At 47.6% G+C, this 16193-nt stretch overlaps 2 protein-coding genes across 7 annotated transcripts in view; both read left to right on the plus strand.

Moving 5' to 3' along the window:
- LOC140309285 (dynamin-1-like) overlaps positions 1 to 16193 on the plus strand; it is a 39893-nt gene that overhangs the window by 19325 nt on the left and 4375 nt on the right. For 3 of the 6 annotated variants that reach the window (XR_011916366.1, XM_072387103.1, XM_072387099.1), the window contains exons 10-22: positions 2912 to 3050; positions 6580 to 6666; positions 6769 to 6839; positions 7006 to 7057; positions 7180 to 7191; positions 10043 to 10156; positions 10427 to 10536; positions 11242 to 11353; positions 13246 to 13257; positions 13343 to 13510; positions 13594 to 13680; positions 13757 to 13911; positions 13987 to 14157. Coding sequence is in view for 5 of the 6 variants with exons in the window: in XM_072387103.1 (XP_072243204.1) it covers positions 2912 to 3050; positions 6580 to 6666; positions 6769 to 6839; positions 7006 to 7057; positions 7180 to 7191; positions 10043 to 10156; positions 10427 to 10536; positions 11242 to 11353; positions 13246 to 13257; positions 13343 to 13510; positions 13594 to 13680; positions 13757 to 13911; positions 13987 to 14157 (1290 nt within the window). In the remaining variant the exon portion in view is untranslated. The remainder of the gene's footprint in view (positions 1 to 2911; positions 3051 to 6579; positions 6667 to 6768; positions 6840 to 7005; positions 7058 to 7179; positions 7192 to 10042; positions 10157 to 10426; positions 10537 to 11241; positions 11354 to 13245; positions 13258 to 13342; positions 13511 to 13593; positions 13681 to 13756; positions 13912 to 13986; positions 14158 to 16193) is intronic. The other 3 variants (XM_072387100.1, XM_072387101.1, XM_072387102.1) reach the window with 3 other exon arrangements.
- On the plus strand, positions 14170 to 16192 carry LOC140309286 (uncharacterized). Its single transcript, XM_072387104.1, has 2 exons — positions 14170 to 14593; positions 14680 to 16192. Exons 1-2 carry the CDS (start codon positions 14552 to 14554, stop codon positions 16084 to 16086), a joined length of 1449 nt encoding a protein of 482 aa, XP_072243205.1. The 5' UTR covers positions 14170 to 14551; the 3' UTR covers positions 16087 to 16192.

Here is a 16193-nt window from a genome sequence, read left to right on the forward strand (position 1 = left end):
GTGTATACAGGTATGTTTACAGGTGTGTGTACAGGTGTGTATACAGGTATGTTTACAGGTGTGTGTACAGGTGTGTGTACAGGTGTGTTTACAAGTGTGTGTACAGGTGTGTGTACAGGTATGTTTACAGGTGTGTTTACAGGTGTGTTTACAGGTGTGTTTACAGGTGTGTATACAGGTGTGTTTACAGGTGTGTGTACAGGTATGTGTACAGGTGTGTGTACAGGTGTGTCTACAGGTGTGTGTGTACAGCTGTGTGTACAGGTGTGTATACAGGTATGTTTACAGGTGTGTGTACAGGTGTGTATACAGGTATGTTTACAGGTGTGTGTACAGGTGTGTATACAGGTGTGTTTACAGGTGTGTGTACAGGTATGTGTACAGGTGTGTGTACAGGTGTGTCTACAGGTGTGTGTGTACAGCTGTGTGTACAGGTGTGTATACAGGTGTGTTTACAGGTGTGTATACAGGTATGTTTACAGGTGTGTGTACAGGTGTGTATACAGGTATGTTTACAGGTGTGTGTACAGGTGTGTGTACAGGTGTGTTTACAAGTGTGTGTACAGGTGTGTGTACAGGTATGTTTACAGGTGTGTTTACAGGTGTGTTTACAGGTGTGTTTACAGGTGTGTATACAGGTGTGTTTACAGGTGTGTGTACAGGTATGTGTACAGGTGTGTGTACAGGTGTGTCTACAGGTGTGTGTGTACAGCTGTGTGTACAGGTGTGTGTACAGGTGTGTTTACAAGTGTGTGTACAGGTGTGTATACAGGTATGTTTACAGATATGTTTACAGTTATTTGTACAGATGTTTGTACAGATGTTTGTACAAGTGTGTGTACAGGTGTGTATACAGATGTTTGTACAAGTGTGTGTACAGGTGTGTTTACAGATGTTTGTACAGGTGTGTATACAGGTGTGTATACAGGTGTGTATACAGGTGTGTTTACAGGTGTGTGTACAGGTGTGTATACAGGTGTGTGTACAGGTATGTTTACAGGTGTGTATACAGGTATGTTTACAGGTGTGTATACAGGTGTTTGCACAGATGTTTGTACAAGTGTGCATACAGGTGTGTTAACAGGTATGTTTACAGGTGTTTGTACAGATGTTTGTAAAAGTGTGTGTACAGGTTTGTGTAGAGGTATGTTTACAGGTGTTTGTACAGGTGTGTTTACAGGTGTGTGTACAGGTGTGTGTACAGGTGTGTTTACAGGTGTGTTTACAGGTGTGTTTACAGGTGTGTTTACAGGTGTGTTTACAGGTATGTTTACAGGTGTGTGTACAGGTGTGTATACAGGTGTGTTTACAGGTGTGTGTACAGGTGTGTGTACAGGTATGTTTACAGGTGTGTTTACAGGTGTGTTTACAGGTGTGTTTACAGGTGTGTTTACAGGTGTGTGTACAGGTATGTGTACAGGTGTGTGTACAGGTGTGTCTACAGGTGTGTGTGTACAGCTGTGTGTATACAGGTGTGTTTACAGGTGTGTATACAGGTGTGTGTACAGGTGTGTATACAGGTATGTTTACAGGTGTGTGTACAGGTGTGTATACAGGTATGTTTACAGGTGTGTGTACAGGTGTGTGTACAGGTGTGTTTACAAGTGTGTGTACAGGTGTGTATACAGGTATGTTTACAGATATGTTTACAGTTATTTGTACAGATGTTTGTACAGATGTTTGTACAAGTGTGTGTACAGGTGTGTATACAGGTGTTTGTACAAGTGTGTGTACAGGTGTGTTTACAGATGTTTGTACAGGTGTGTATACAGGTGTGTATACAGGTGTGTTTACAGGTGTGTGTACAGGTGTGTATACAGGTGTGTGTACAGCTGTGTGTACAGGTGTGTATACAGGTGTGTATACAGGTGTGTTTACAGGTGTGTGTACAGGTGTGTATACAGGTGTGTGTACAGGTATGTTTACAGGTGTTTGCACAGATGTTTGTACAAGTGTGCATACAGGTGTGTTAACAGGTATGTTTACAGGTGTTTGTACAGGTGTGTATACAGGTGTGTTTACAGGTGTGTGTACAGGTGTGTGTACAGGTATGTTTACAGGTGTGTTTACAGGTGTGTTTACAGGTGTGTTTACAGGTGTGTATACAGGTATGTTTACAGGTATGTTTACAGGTGTGTGTACAGGTGTGTATACAGGTGTGTTTACAGGTGTGTGTACAGGTGTGTGTACAGGTATGTTTACAGGTGTGTTTACAGGTGTGTTTACAGGTGTGTATACAGGTGTGTTTACAGGTGTGTGTACAGGTATGTGTACAGGTGTGTGTACAGGTGTGTCTACAGGTGTGTGTGTACAGCTGTGTGTACAGGTGTGTATACAGGTGTGTTTACAGGTGTGTATACAGGTATGTTTACAGGTGTGTATACAGGTATGTTTACAGGTGTGTGTACAGGTGTGTGTACAGGTGTGTTTACAAGTGTGTGTACAGGTGTGTATACAGGTATGTTTACAGATATGTTTACAGTTATTTGTACAGATGTTTGTACAGATGTTTGTACAAGTGTGTGTACAGGTGTGTATACAGATGTTTGTACAAGTGTGTGTACAGGTGTGTGTACAGGTGTGTATACAGGTGTGTGTACAGCTGTGTGTACAGGTGTGTATACAGGTGTGTATACAGGTGTGTTTACAGGTGTGTGTACAGGTGTGTGTACAGGTATGTTTACAGGTGTTTGTACAGATGTTTGTACAAGTGTGTGTACAGGTTTGTGTAGAGGTATGTTTACAGGTGTTTGTACAGATGTTTGTACAGATGTTTGTACAAGTGTGTGTACAGGTTTGTGTAGAGGTATGTTTACAGGTGTTTGTACAGATGTTTGTACAAGTGTGTGTACAGGTGTTTAGACAATATGTTTAGAGTACCTGAATGTGGTCACCTGTGTTTTCTGCTCAGGACGGGTCTGTTTACACCTGACATGGCGTTTGAGACGATTGTGAAGCGTCAGATTGCCCAGATCAAAGAGCCATGTCAGAAGTGTGTGGACATGGTGATCAGCGAGCTCGTCAACACTGTGAGGCAGTGTACTCAGAAGGTACTACAAGTACAACTACAACTCCTACACAGTTCACAGAGGGTACTACGAGTACTACTACAGTTCCTACACAGTTCACAGAGGGTACTACGAGTACTACTACAGTTCCTACAGCGTTTACATTAAAAGTAAACACAAGAAACTTGTGCTACAAAAGAAAATGGACCAGACTCAGTGAATAGTTCCCTTTAATCCTTTTATAGACCAGTGAGCAGTGCTGACCAACATGTCATTGGGATCATCGGATGGGAACCTCCTTTCATCAATGTTTCGTCTAGTTGGCCCCACGACAACAGGAGGCTGGACCGTGATCACTGTCACAAAAAAGGGACTGGATAGTGTAGTGGAATGATTGCCACGTTTCGTGTGTGAGGCCTGCGTTCAAATCACCTGCATGAAAGGTTCTACCTCCAGTAGGGGTCCTTAGGCAAGACCCCCCCTTACCCTACCTGCCTACCTGTAAGTTGCTTTGGATAAAAGCCAAATACATAAACATAAACACTGGCGTCCCAGAGTCACTCCCCTAATGGCAGCCATCACTGCTCCTCACACCACAACAACCATCTTTTTCACAACCACAAGCTACCCCAGCCTCTCACCAACTGCACACCAGTCATAGCTGGGTTGGGATACAAACCCTGGTTCGGGTGGGGGGTAGAAATAGAAGAGGTAGAGATAAGTAGGAAAGGGATTCAAACCCTGGTTCGGGTAGAGGGTAGAAATAGAAGAGGTAGAGATAAATAGGAAAGGGATTCAAACCCTGGTTCAGGTAGGGGGTAGAACTAGAAGAGGTAGAGATAAATAGGAAAGGGATTCAAACCCTGGTTCAGGTAGGGGGTAGAACTAGAAGAGGTAGAGATAAATAGGAAAGGGATTCAAACCCTGGTTCAGGTAGGGGGTAGAACTAGAAGAGGTAGAGATAAGTAGGAAAGGGATTCAAACCCTGGTTCGGGTGGGGGGGGGGTAGAAATAGAAGAGGTAGAGATAAGTAGGAAAGGGATTCAAACCCTGGTTCGGGTAGAGGGTAGAAATAGAAGAGGTAGAGATAAATAGGAAAGGGATTCAAACCCTGGTTCAGGTAGGGGGTAGAACTAGAAGAGGTAGAGATAAGTAGGAAAGGGATTCAAACCCTGGGTCGGGTAGGGGGTAGAACTAGAAGAGGTAAAGATAAGTAGGAAAGGGATTCAAACCCTGGGTCGGGTAGGGGGTAGAACTAGAAGAGGTAGAGATAAGTAGGAAAGGGATTCAAACCCTGGGTCGGGTAGGGGGTAGAACTAGAAGAGGTAGAGATAAGTAGGAAAGGGATTCAAACCCTGGTTCAGGTAGGGGGTAGAACTAGAAGAGGTAAAGATAAGTAGGAAAGGGATTCAAACCCTGGGTCGGGTAGGGGGTAGAACTAGAAGAGGTAGAGATAAATAGGAAAGGGATTCAAACCCTGGGTCGGGTAGGGGGTAATGAAAGTATAGAGGGGGCCAGAGGTGGAGGCAGGACAAGACACATTAGCAGATTCAGCAAACAAACTCACCTAAACAGTCCTACAGTCAGTAAAAATGCCAGCGAAAACAAGGCCATACAGGCCAACTCACCTCAGAATCAGAATCAAGTTTGCCCTTGTCCTTGGCGGCGTACCAGATGGTGATGGAAGAGGTGAGGATGGACTCAATGATGGAGGAGTAGAAGTGCACCGTCCTTGGCAGGTTGAATTTGATGAAGCTGCCGCGGGAAGTACATCCTCTGCTGGGCTTTCTTGATGAGGTCCACTTTAGGTCCTGGGAGATGATCCCAGGAAGTGGAAAGACTCCACAGTGTCAATTGTGGCGCCTCCCCAGCCTATTTGAACATTACCCACAATCTCTGTATGTCTAAGAGTTGCTTCTGCCTCCTGAGCTGCCAGTCTTGGATTCCATTCCCTCCCCTTGGTTGGGTTTGGACCCACCTACTAACTACCACATCTTTACTCCCAGCTAACAGGAGCTCTGTCCTAACTTTAGTACGTTTAAACTCCTCTACTAGACTGGATACTGGGAGCTGGAGTATGCCTTTCCCATAGAGTGTTACAGTACTTAAGCAACTAGGAACACCTAGCCGCTTCCTAATGTAAAAGCTAACTAATCTTTCCATTTTTTCTGCAACAGATAATGGAATCTCATACACAGACAGTGGCCACATCAACAGAGGAAACAATCCAAACTGCAGACACCACAGCTTCAACTGTCCTGGAAGCCCTGATTTATCTATTCTATCCAGTCCCTCAGCAACATCTTTCTGAAACTGCACTGCCTGCTCTCCATCATTTAAGTCTGCCTGGTACCACCTACCTAAACTCTTTACTGCCTTTTCCCTAATTACTGGAACGTTTTCTTAATCTATTACTAACTTTCTATCACTTAATTTCCCTCTGCTTATTGAGACACTTCCAGACTTAGTAGGTTTGAGTTTCATACCAGCCCACATTAGATTTTTATCAAGTATTCTCCTCATACATGGTACTGTTGTACCTGTCACCAGTGTCATATCATCCATGGAGGCCCTACTTGGTGTAAGGTGCTTGCCATCCTGACGTCTCTCTCCACCTACAACCCACTTGGAAGCTCTAATGATTATCTCCATCGCCGTTGTAAATGCTAATAGGGAAATCATACACCCTGCCATAAAGCCTATTTCTAGCCTCTCCCAACCTGTTATGAAACCTTAGACACAGTCTGATATCCTGGGAATATGCTCTTACTAAGTTAACAACAACTACAGACACTCTAAAATAATCAAACGCTTTCCAAATAAGGATGTGTGGCACTGAACCAAAAGCATTTGCTAAATGCAGAAATATAACACGCGAGTCTTTTCCCTCACTCTTGGCTGTCTGAATCTGATGCCACATCATGCTAATGTGCTGTAAACAGCCTGTGAAAGCTGCTAATCCTGCCTTCTGCACAGTAGTGTCTATTCAGCTATTCCTTTCTAAAGAACGAGCTAATATCTGTGCAGCTACACTAAAGAAAATCTAGGGGAGAGATCTGGAACTGACTCAGGTCCGAGGACTCTTTCTCCTTTGGAATAAGAACATCTCCTCCTGCCCTACTCTATGCTCTAGGAATAAACCGTTTATCCCAAACTATTCTTAATTGCCTCCACAGAAACTTTAGGATATGCACTTTTATAAACCCGGTAGGGGACACATTTGGCCCTGGGGCCGATGAAGCCTGACTACCTGCTCAACCCTCTTCCACCCAGGTGGTCTAACATCCATGTTATGAGCTATCTCTCCTAATGGTGGCATGTCAGGTGGAAGGCCTTCTACTCTCCACTGCTGAAGAACATGTATTCCTTAGATTCTCTTCCACCTCTGACTTTGCCTTAAGCCGTCCTCCCTTTTCCTGGTTAAACAACCCTTTAACAAACTTGAACGGGTCCCTGTAAAACGCAGTCCTTACATATCTTCTTTCTCTTTTTCCTAAGATATATCTTGTTTCCTGCTTCCTACTTTCTATCTCCTCTTTCCTCTCTCTTACCTCCTGTTTCCTGTCTGCAGTTGGCTCAATATCCAATGCTCCGAGAGGAAATGGAGAGAATTGTCACTCAGCACATCAGAGACCGGGAGAGCCGCACTAAAACCCAGGTGAGTCACTGACACTCAGGCAGGTTGTGGTTCAGTTCTTTGGGTTCCCCTCAGGTAGATGAATCTGTCTCTCTGCCTCCACCCGTCTGTCTGCCTCTTCAGGTGATGCTGCTGATTGACATTGAGTTGGCCTACGTGAACACAAACCATGAGGACTTTATCGGTTTTGCAAAGTAAGTAAATCCCAACCAAACGTCCCTCGTCTGAGAAAAAGAAACAAACTAACTCTGTATTCAAGGACAAGGTCCAGAACTATTTAGAGACTCGGTCCGTCACCTGTGTCCCAGGTACAGGTGTCACACTAACCATCTGTGCTGAGAGTTTGTGTTTGTGTGTCAGCGCGCAGCAGAAGAGCAGCCAGATGAACAAGAAGAAGGCTGCAGGGAACCAGGTGAGTCCCTGCAGGTGACCCGGGGAGGGGCGGGGCTAAAGATGGATGAATGGGCGACTCATTCATGTGTTTCTTCTCACCTGTCTCTCTCCATCCCTCTCTCTGCCTCTGTTGGCCACCAGGACGAGATCATGGTGAGTGTGTGTGTGCACGTGTGTGCACGTGTGTGTGTGTGTGCACGTGTGCGTGTGCACGTGTGTGCGCCTATGTTACTGTCGTTGTGGGGACAAAGGAGGTTTGTTGCTGTTCAGTTAAAGTTTTCTTTTGGTTAGATTAATAGATTAATTTGGTTAGTTTTAAACTGGTTATGTTCCTTTTACTTGTGTTATGGTTTGTTTTGGGTCTGGTTGATGAATATATCTGTGACAGAACACATTCACAGTAATGAATGAGTGATGTCACTGATGTATGGGACCTAAACTTCTTTCACTTTGTAGAACTCTGCAGCTCTACAGTCTTTATTATTGCTGGATAACTGCTGTATTTCCTCAAATGAAGGCAGACGCCTTTTTTTTCAGGGCAGGATCTCTTCCACAGCTCTGGAACTTTGTCCTGACTCAGGCTGAGGTTAAAGAGGTGCTGTAGAGTCCCACATAGCTGCCCTGAGGCTGACCCCATGTGGACCTGCAGCCGGGTTCTGGTTCAGTCTGTGTTACTGGAGCCGGGTTCTGGTTCTGGTTCAGTCTGTGTTACTGGAGCCGGGTTCTGGTTCTGGTTCTGGTTCTGTCTGTGTTACTGGAGCCTGGTTCTGGTTCTGGTTCTGTCTCCTTGCTGATCCAGGGTTAGTTACCGGGGGAGGTCCCCACAGTCCTTATGGGACTCTCCACACAGAAGCTGCTGTAATCTGATCTGTGTTCACAGCATCTCCACAGCTCAGCTTACTGAGCCTTTTTCTGTAGAGTCACGGGTTGCTGCTGAACTTTGGGCCTATAGTTGGAGGTGAGAAGAACCGGATTAGGGTCTGATTCCTTATAGGGGACATGCAGAGATGATCTTTTATGTTTGCAGGGAATAAATCAACTTTTTGTTTTCTCCTGTGGAGGAGTTGACAAACTGTTGAAAGTGTCTCTGAGACTTGGTTAAACTCTCCAGAAATCACCATGAATGCGCTGGGATGTTGTGTTAAAGCTTGGCAGCGACTGAGCTGATGATGTCAGAGACGACTGAGCTGATGATGTCACAGACGACTGAGCTGATGATGTCAGAGACGACTGAGCTGATGATGTCAGAGATGATGTCAGAGACGACTGAGCTGATGATGTCAGAGATGATGTCAGAGACGACTGAGCTGATGATGTCAGAGACGACTGAGCTGATGATGTCAGAGACGACTGAGCTGATGATGTCAGAGATGATGTCAGAGACGACTGAGCTGATGATGTCAGAGATGATGTCAGAGACGACTGAGCTGATGATGTCAGAGACGACTGAGCTGATGATGTCAGAGACGACTGAGCTGATGATGTCAGAGACGACTGAGCTGATGATGTCAGAGATGATGTCAGAGACGACTGAGCTGATGATGTCAGAGACGACTGAGCTGATGATGTCAGAGACGGCTGAGCTGATGATGTCAGAGACGACTGAGCTGATGATGTCAGAGACGGCTGAGCTGATGATGTCAGAGACGGCTGAGCTGATGATGTTAGAGACGACTGAGCTGATGATGTCAGAGACGACTGAGCTGATGATGTCAGAGACGACTGAGCTGATGATGTCAGAGATGATGTCAGAGACGACTGAGCTGATGATGTCAGAGACGACTGAGCTGATGATGTCAGAGACGACTGAGCTGATGATGTCAGAGATGATGTCAGAGACGACTGAGCTGATGATGTCAGAGACGACTGAGCTGATGATGTCAGAGACGGCTGAGCTGATGATGTCAGAGACGGCTGAGCTGATGATGTCACAGACGACTGAGCTGATGATGTCACAGACGGCTGAGCTGATGATGTCAGAGACGGTTCGCAGCGATATTTTGGACGTAAAGTCACAGCTCGCAGTTCAGTGTCCTCTCCTTCTCAGTGACATGTCCAGGATGACACCATCTGTTGGTAACAAGCACTGCGATACCTCCACCTTTGCCTTTGATGCCTCCGTCATCTCATATCGTCTTAAAGACGTTTAGAATGGCGTTGGAGTTGGTTTTTGTCAGGTATGTGGTGTGAAGGGAGGACCCAGATGCAGAACTTCAAAAAAGACAAAAAGGGCAAAAAGCAAGAGCAAAAAGCGCGGCTGAGCCGGTTATCAACTGTAGAAAATAAGGAAACAACACGAGACTGTGAGGCACAAACCTGCCGTGATCCATGGAAGTGAGGGGAGGATTCTGCCCTGACTGCGGGAAACCTGGAAACTAGGGGCTGTGGGGAGGTGATGGGCTGCAGCTGTGGAACAGAAACAGGAGGAAAAACATGACAAGAAATGAACCTGGGACCTGAAAACAAGACAAAATAAGACGTGAACATGACAGGTATGCGCTCTGCCAACCTGGCGTCTCTGGCTCACATTTCCCATCAGGATTGAGGAGAAGAATGATTTACTTTTCTCTGACACCCACAGGATTTCCTCCTCTTCAGGGACTTGGTGTCATTTCCAGGCATTAGTTGAGTTTTGGAAAGCCCAACCAGCTGATTCTGTTTCTAAACAACGTTTCTGTTGGCATGGTAACTGATTATAACAGATATTAGAACAGCAACGTTTCTAAAATGTCTCAAACATCAGTGGTTTTCTGAAAAGAAGCATTTCTGATGGGAGCTGCTACAACTCTCTGCCTCTATGGTGCGGCTCATTTCAGAATATATGGACATACGGATGTTATTCTGAGAAACCAGGTCAACAATGTTAAAGACAGCAGTTTGAAAATAAAAGGCTTATTTTCTCTTTCTGCCCTGGTTTTTATTTGAGGAAATATGGTAATCAGGGAATGGGAACTGATGTGTATGGACTGATGACATCATATCTGAGCTCATTTTTGCCGTGCAGGTGATCCGTAAAGGCTGGCTCACCATCAACAACATCAGCATCATGAAGGGAGGAGCCAAAGAGTACTGGTTCGTCCTGACCGCAGAGACGCTGTCGTGGTACAAAGACGACGAGGTAACGATCTCTTCTGGACTTTAAAGAGTCAAGAGTAGCTGTAAAACATTTATCTGTTGTTATGTTTCACACTAAACTGGCTCACTTTTAAATGTTGACCTTAAATGTTGCTGCTGACATGATGAATCCAGCCGTCCTGGTCCCTCGGGACACACCTGGGAAGGTTTTACTGCCACATACTCAGAGCCCTGCAGCTGAGATCAGCTGTGAGTTGGGCCTGAGAAAGCCTGAATATGTACAACAGTGTTGATGCTGTTGCGCCCTCTGCAGGAGAAAGAGAAGAAGTACATGATGCCTGTGGACAACCTGAAACTGAAGGACATCGAGAAGAGTTTCATGTCCAGCAAACACATCTTTGCCCTGTTCAACACTGAGCACAGGTGAGGGCCATAATCAATGCATAATTCCACACATTTATCACCTTTCATTACCTTTTCTAAGTCCTACAAAGCGCTCCTCATCATAAGCACTACAGCTGATGAACATCTCAGGGGAAACTTTGGGTTCAGTTTTTCCAAAGAAAACTTTGACTTGAGCCGATGATCAAATCATCAATTGGTTGGAGGACGTCACTCTACCCTCAGAACCACCCAAAATGGGCTAATCGAAGCCAACACATTGTTCTTGACCTCCTAAACTGTTCTCAGCGCTTCACATGCTGCATTAGGGCGAGCTTAAAAACAGGAAGAACTGCAGGTCAGAGCGGGTCCATCTCTGCTGGCATCAGTGTCAGAACCAACGGTTAGAATAACTGTAAATGTTTCTAAAACTGAAAAACACTAAAAAGGTAGTTGAAGGTGTGTGGTTCTGTTTGTGTATGAATGCTGTACTTCCTGTATGATAATGGCCGCTGGTTAGCGCTGTTAAACATAAGGTGATGGAGCTGTGGTCACATCACAGTGTGGTGAGCATGGTGGTGGCATTACGAGACAGGTTTGAGGTTTGAATTCATTTACAGAAGCACAGATGGCACCAGGAAGGTGTGGAGCTCCACCTGGTTCTGCACTCGGTCCACTTCTCTTCTGACTGAACTGCATGTTGTTGTTGTTTGAAATTTGAATCTGTTAACAAACACAATGCTGCAGGAACGTGTACAAGGACTACCGTCAGCTGGAGTTAGCCAGTGAGTCTCAGGAGGAGGTGGACAGCTGGAAGGCTTCTTTCCTACGTGCTGGAGTGTACCCTGAACGCAGCGTGGTACTTCACCTTACTGCACCTTACTACACCTTACTGCACTTTACTACACCTTACTACACCTTACTACACCTGACTACACCTTACTACACCTTACTGCACCTTACTACACCTTACTACACCTTACTGCACTTTACTACACCTTACTACACCTTACTACACCTGACTACACCTTACTACACCTTACTGCACCTTACTGCACCTTACCGCACCTTACTACACCTTACTACACCTTACTACACCTTACTACACCTTACTACACCTTACTACACCTTACTGCACTTTACTGCACCTTACCACACCTTACTACACCTTATTGCACTTTGCTGCACCTTACTACACCTTACTACACCTTACTGCACCTTACCACACCTTACTACACCTTATTGCACTTTGCTGCACCTTACCACACCTTACTACACCTTACTACACCTTATTGCACTTTGCTGCACCTTACCACACCTTACTACACCCTACCACACCTTACCACACCTTACCACACCTTACTACACCTTACTACACCTTACTACACCTTACTACACCCTACCACACCTTACCACACCTTACCACACCTTACCACACCCTACCACACCTTACCACACCTTACCACACCTTACTACACCTTACCACACCCTACCGCACCTTACCACACCTTACCACACCTTACCACACCTTATTACACCTTACTACACCTTACTACACCCTACCACACCTTACCACACCTTACCACACCTTACCACACCCTACCGCACCTTACCACACCTTACCACACCTTACCACACCTTATTACACCTTACTACACCTTACTACACCCTACCACACCTTACCACACCTTACCACACCTTACCACACCCTACCGCACCTTACCACACCTTACCACACCTTACCACACCTTATTACACCTTACTACACCTTACTGCACCTTACTGCACCTTACTGCACTTTACTGCACCTTACCACACCTTACTACACCTTATTGCACTTTACTGCACCTTACCACACCTTACTACACCTTATTGCACTTTACTGCACCTTACTGCACCTTACCGCACCTTACTACACCTTACTACACCTTACTACACCTTACTACACCTTATTGCACTTTGCTGCACCTTACCACACCTTACCACACCTTACCACACCTTACCACACCTTACTACACCTTACTACACCTTACTACACCTTACTACACCTTACTACACCTTACTGCACCTTACTGCACTTTGCTGCACCTTACCACACCTTACTACACCTTACTACACCTTATTGCACTTTGCTGCACCTTACCACACCTTACTACACCCTACCACACCTTACCACACCTTACCACACCTTACTACACCTTACTACACCTTACTACACCTTACTACACCCTACCACACCTTACCACACCTTACCACACCTTACCACACCCTACCACACCTTACCACACCTTACCACACCTTACTACACCTTACCACACCCTACCGCACCTTACCACACCTTACCACACCTTACCACACCTTATTACACCTTACTACACCTTACTACACCCTACCACACCTTACCACACCTTACCACACCTTACCACACCCTACCGCACCTTACCACACCTTACCACACCTTACCACACCTTATTACACCTTACTACACCTTACTACACCTTACTGCACCTTACTGCACCTTACTGCACTTTACTGCACCTTACCACACCTTACTACACCTTATTGCACTTTACTGCACCTTACCACACCTTACTACACCTTATTGCACTTTACTACACCTTACCACACCTTACTACACCTTACTACACCTTACCGCACTTTACTGCACCTTACTACATAAACCCTGCTCCAATGTGGCTGCATTAACACCTTACTGTGACACTCCTCTCTGTTTTTCTTGCTGGCCTGCAGGATAAAGAGAAGGTGAGTCACTGTTGTGTGTCTACCGATTGTTGGGCGGTGTATGCGTGCAGGTGGAGGTTTGCGTATGACGTTTATGCATCCACAGGGGGAGGCAGAAGACTCGAACACTGATGGACAGATCCACAGTATGGACCCTCAGCTGGAGCGACAGGTGGAGATTGTTAGGAACCTGGTGGACTCGTACCTGGCCATCATCCACCGCACTGTCAGAGATCTGATCCCAAAGACCGTCATGCACCTGATGGTCAACAACGTATGACTGCCCACACACTGGCACACTCAGATTATAACAGGAAGTGACGTCATGAATCATATGACCTCTTTTATGCTCTTCAGGCGAAGGAGTTCATCCATGCTGACCTGCTGGCTCAACTTTACTCTTGTGGAGACCAGAACACCTTGATGGAGGAGTCCCAGGAACAAGTGAGTCCAGAGAAGACTGGTGGGGGTGTGTTTGTTTTGTCGACCTGTTGACAGATCTGGTTCTGTCCTGATCCAGGCCCAGCACCGTGACGAGATGCTCCGGATGTACCATGCCCTGCGAGAGGGCCTTGGCATCATCGGTGACATCAGCACCTCCACCATCACCACGGCAATGCCTCCGCCCGTCGATGACTCCTGGCTGCAGGTGACCGGGATGCCGTCTGGACGCAGGTAACCTGGTAACGGATCGGCTGTTCTTCAGGAGCCAGGTGGGCAGCTTCTCTGAGTCTCTGCTGGTCTCCACAGGTCTCCGATGTCCAGTCCGACCCCACAGCGCCGCGCCCCTCCAGGTCCTCCTCGACCCGGTGGCCGCGCTGCCCCCAGCCCCCCGTCCCGTTCCGCAGTGTCACCTGATCCAGGACCCCCACCTTCTGTCCCTTCACGGCCCAACAGAGCGCCCCCACCTGGAGTCCCGAGGTAATACTCTGCTGTCAGTACTGTTTAAGTTCATAATAATTGGCTCAGTTGACCAGCAGAAGACTGGCTCTGGCTCTGAGTGGCGGTAAGATCCAGGTCACAGTGTGGGTCAGACCGGACCATCAGTCTTAGGATGAATGGTCCATAACGTCTCCGCAGAGGTGATCTGAAAACACGATGTTTGATTAGACTAAAGTTCTCACAAAGAGGAAGTCACTTCTTTTTTATTGGTGCTGTAGAGCAAGAGGCAGCGATCCACAAACAACCCATTCAGCCATGAAGCAGAAAGACTGGTCTTTCTTCCCCTCCTCCATCCTTCCATCTTAGTCTCATCTGTGCGTGTCCAAAATGTCTTTATGCACCTGTCTCACCATCCACACATCCACCTGCAGCCATGTCTGTCTGTCTGTCTGTCTGTCTGTTGGTTTACATCTCAGTCTCCCCCACCAGTCTCTCCACCTGTCTCTCCACCAGTCTCTCCACCAGTCTCTCCACCCGTCTCTCCACCAGTCTCTCCACCAGTCTCTCCACCTGTCTCTCCACCAGTCTCTCCACCCGTCTCTCCACCAGTCTCTCCACCTGTCTCTCCACCAGTCTCTCCACCAGTCTCTCCACCAGTCTCTCCACCCGTCTCTCCACCAGTCTCTCCACCAGTCTCTCCACCCGTCTCTCCACCAGTCTCTCCACCTTTCTCTCCACCCGTCTCTCCACCCGTCTCTCCACCTGTCTCTCCACCCGTCTCTCCACCCGTCTCTCCACCTGTCTCACCATCCACACATCCACCTGCAGCCATGTCTGTCTGTCTGTCTGTCTGTCTGTCTGTCTGTTGGTTTACATCTCAGTCTCCCCCACCAGTCTCTCCACCTGTCTCTCCACCAGTCTCTCCACCAGTCTCTCCACCCGTCTCTCCACCAGTCTCTCCACCTGTCTCTCCACCAGTCTCTCCACCAGTCTCTCCACCAGTCTCTCCACCCGTCTCTCCACCAGTCTCTCCACCAGTCTCTCCACCCGTCTCTCCACCAGTCTCTCCACCTTTCTCTCCACCCGTCTCTCCACCCGTCTCTCCACCTGTCTCTCCACCCGTCTCTCCACCCGTCTCTCCACCTGTCTCACCATCCACACATCCACCTGCAGCCATGTCTGTCTGTCTGTCTGTCTGTCTGTCTGTCTACCTGTTGGTTTACATCTCAGTCTCCCCCACCCGTCTCTCCACCCGTCTCTCCACCCGTCTCTCCACCTTTCTCTCCACCCGTCTCTCCACCCGTCTCTCCACCAGTCTCTCCACCAGTCTCTCCACCTGTCTCTCCACCTTTCTCTCCACCCGTCTCTCCACCCGTCTCTCCACCCGTCTCTCCACCAGTCTCTCCACCTGTCTCTCCACCTTTCTCTCCACCCGTCTCTCCACCCGTCTCTCCACCAGTCTCTCCACCCGTCTCTCCACCAGTCTCTCCACCAGTCTCTCCACCTGTCTCTCCACCCGTCTCTCCACCAGTCTCTCCACCCGTCTCTCCACCTGTCTCTCCACCCGTCTCTCCACCCGTCTCTCCACCAGTCTCTCCACCCGTCTCTCCACCAGTCTCTCCACCAGTCTCTCCACCTGTCTCTCCACCCGTCTCTCCACCAGTCTCTCCACCAGTCTCTCCACCTGTCTCTCCACCTTTCTCTCCACCCGTCTCTCCACCCGTCTCTCCACCCGTCTCTCCACCTGTCTCTCCACCTGTCTCTCCACCTGTCTCTCCACCCGTCTCTCCACCCGTCTCTCCACCAGTCTCTCCACCAGTCTCTCCACCCGTCTCTCCACCAGTCTCTCCACCAGTCTCTCCACCCGTCTCTCCACCAGTCTCTCCACCTGTCTCTCCACCTTTCTCTCCACCCGTCTCTCCACCCGTCTCTCCACCCGTCTCTCCACCTGTCTCTCGGTTTGTGTGATCCGGTTCTAACAGTACCTTAAAAGGCTAAACAAGAAGCTGTCAGTATGTCAGTTATAGCCCCGCCCCCAGACCCCCCCCCCCATGTTGACCATATATGGTTATTCT

The sequence above is a fragment of the Leuresthes tenuis genome, unplaced genomic scaffold, assembly GCF_036924035.1.
Source record: "Leuresthes tenuis unplaced genomic scaffold, fLeuTen1.0.hap1 SCAF_6, whole genome shotgun sequence".
Taxonomy (NCBI): Eukaryota; Metazoa; Chordata; class Actinopteri; order Atheriniformes; family Atherinopsidae; genus Leuresthes; species Leuresthes tenuis.

Excerpts from the sequence above, each read along its gene's own strand:
- LOC140309286 (XM_072387104.1), top strand. The coding sequence starts at position 14,552 with ATGTCTGTCTGTCTGTCTGTCTGTCTGTTGGTTTACATCTCA. Across the intron at positions 14,594-14,679 it reads GTCTGTTGGTTTACATCTCA|TCTCTCCACCTGTCTCTCCA; the intron begins GTCTCCCCCACC and ends TCTCTCCACCAG.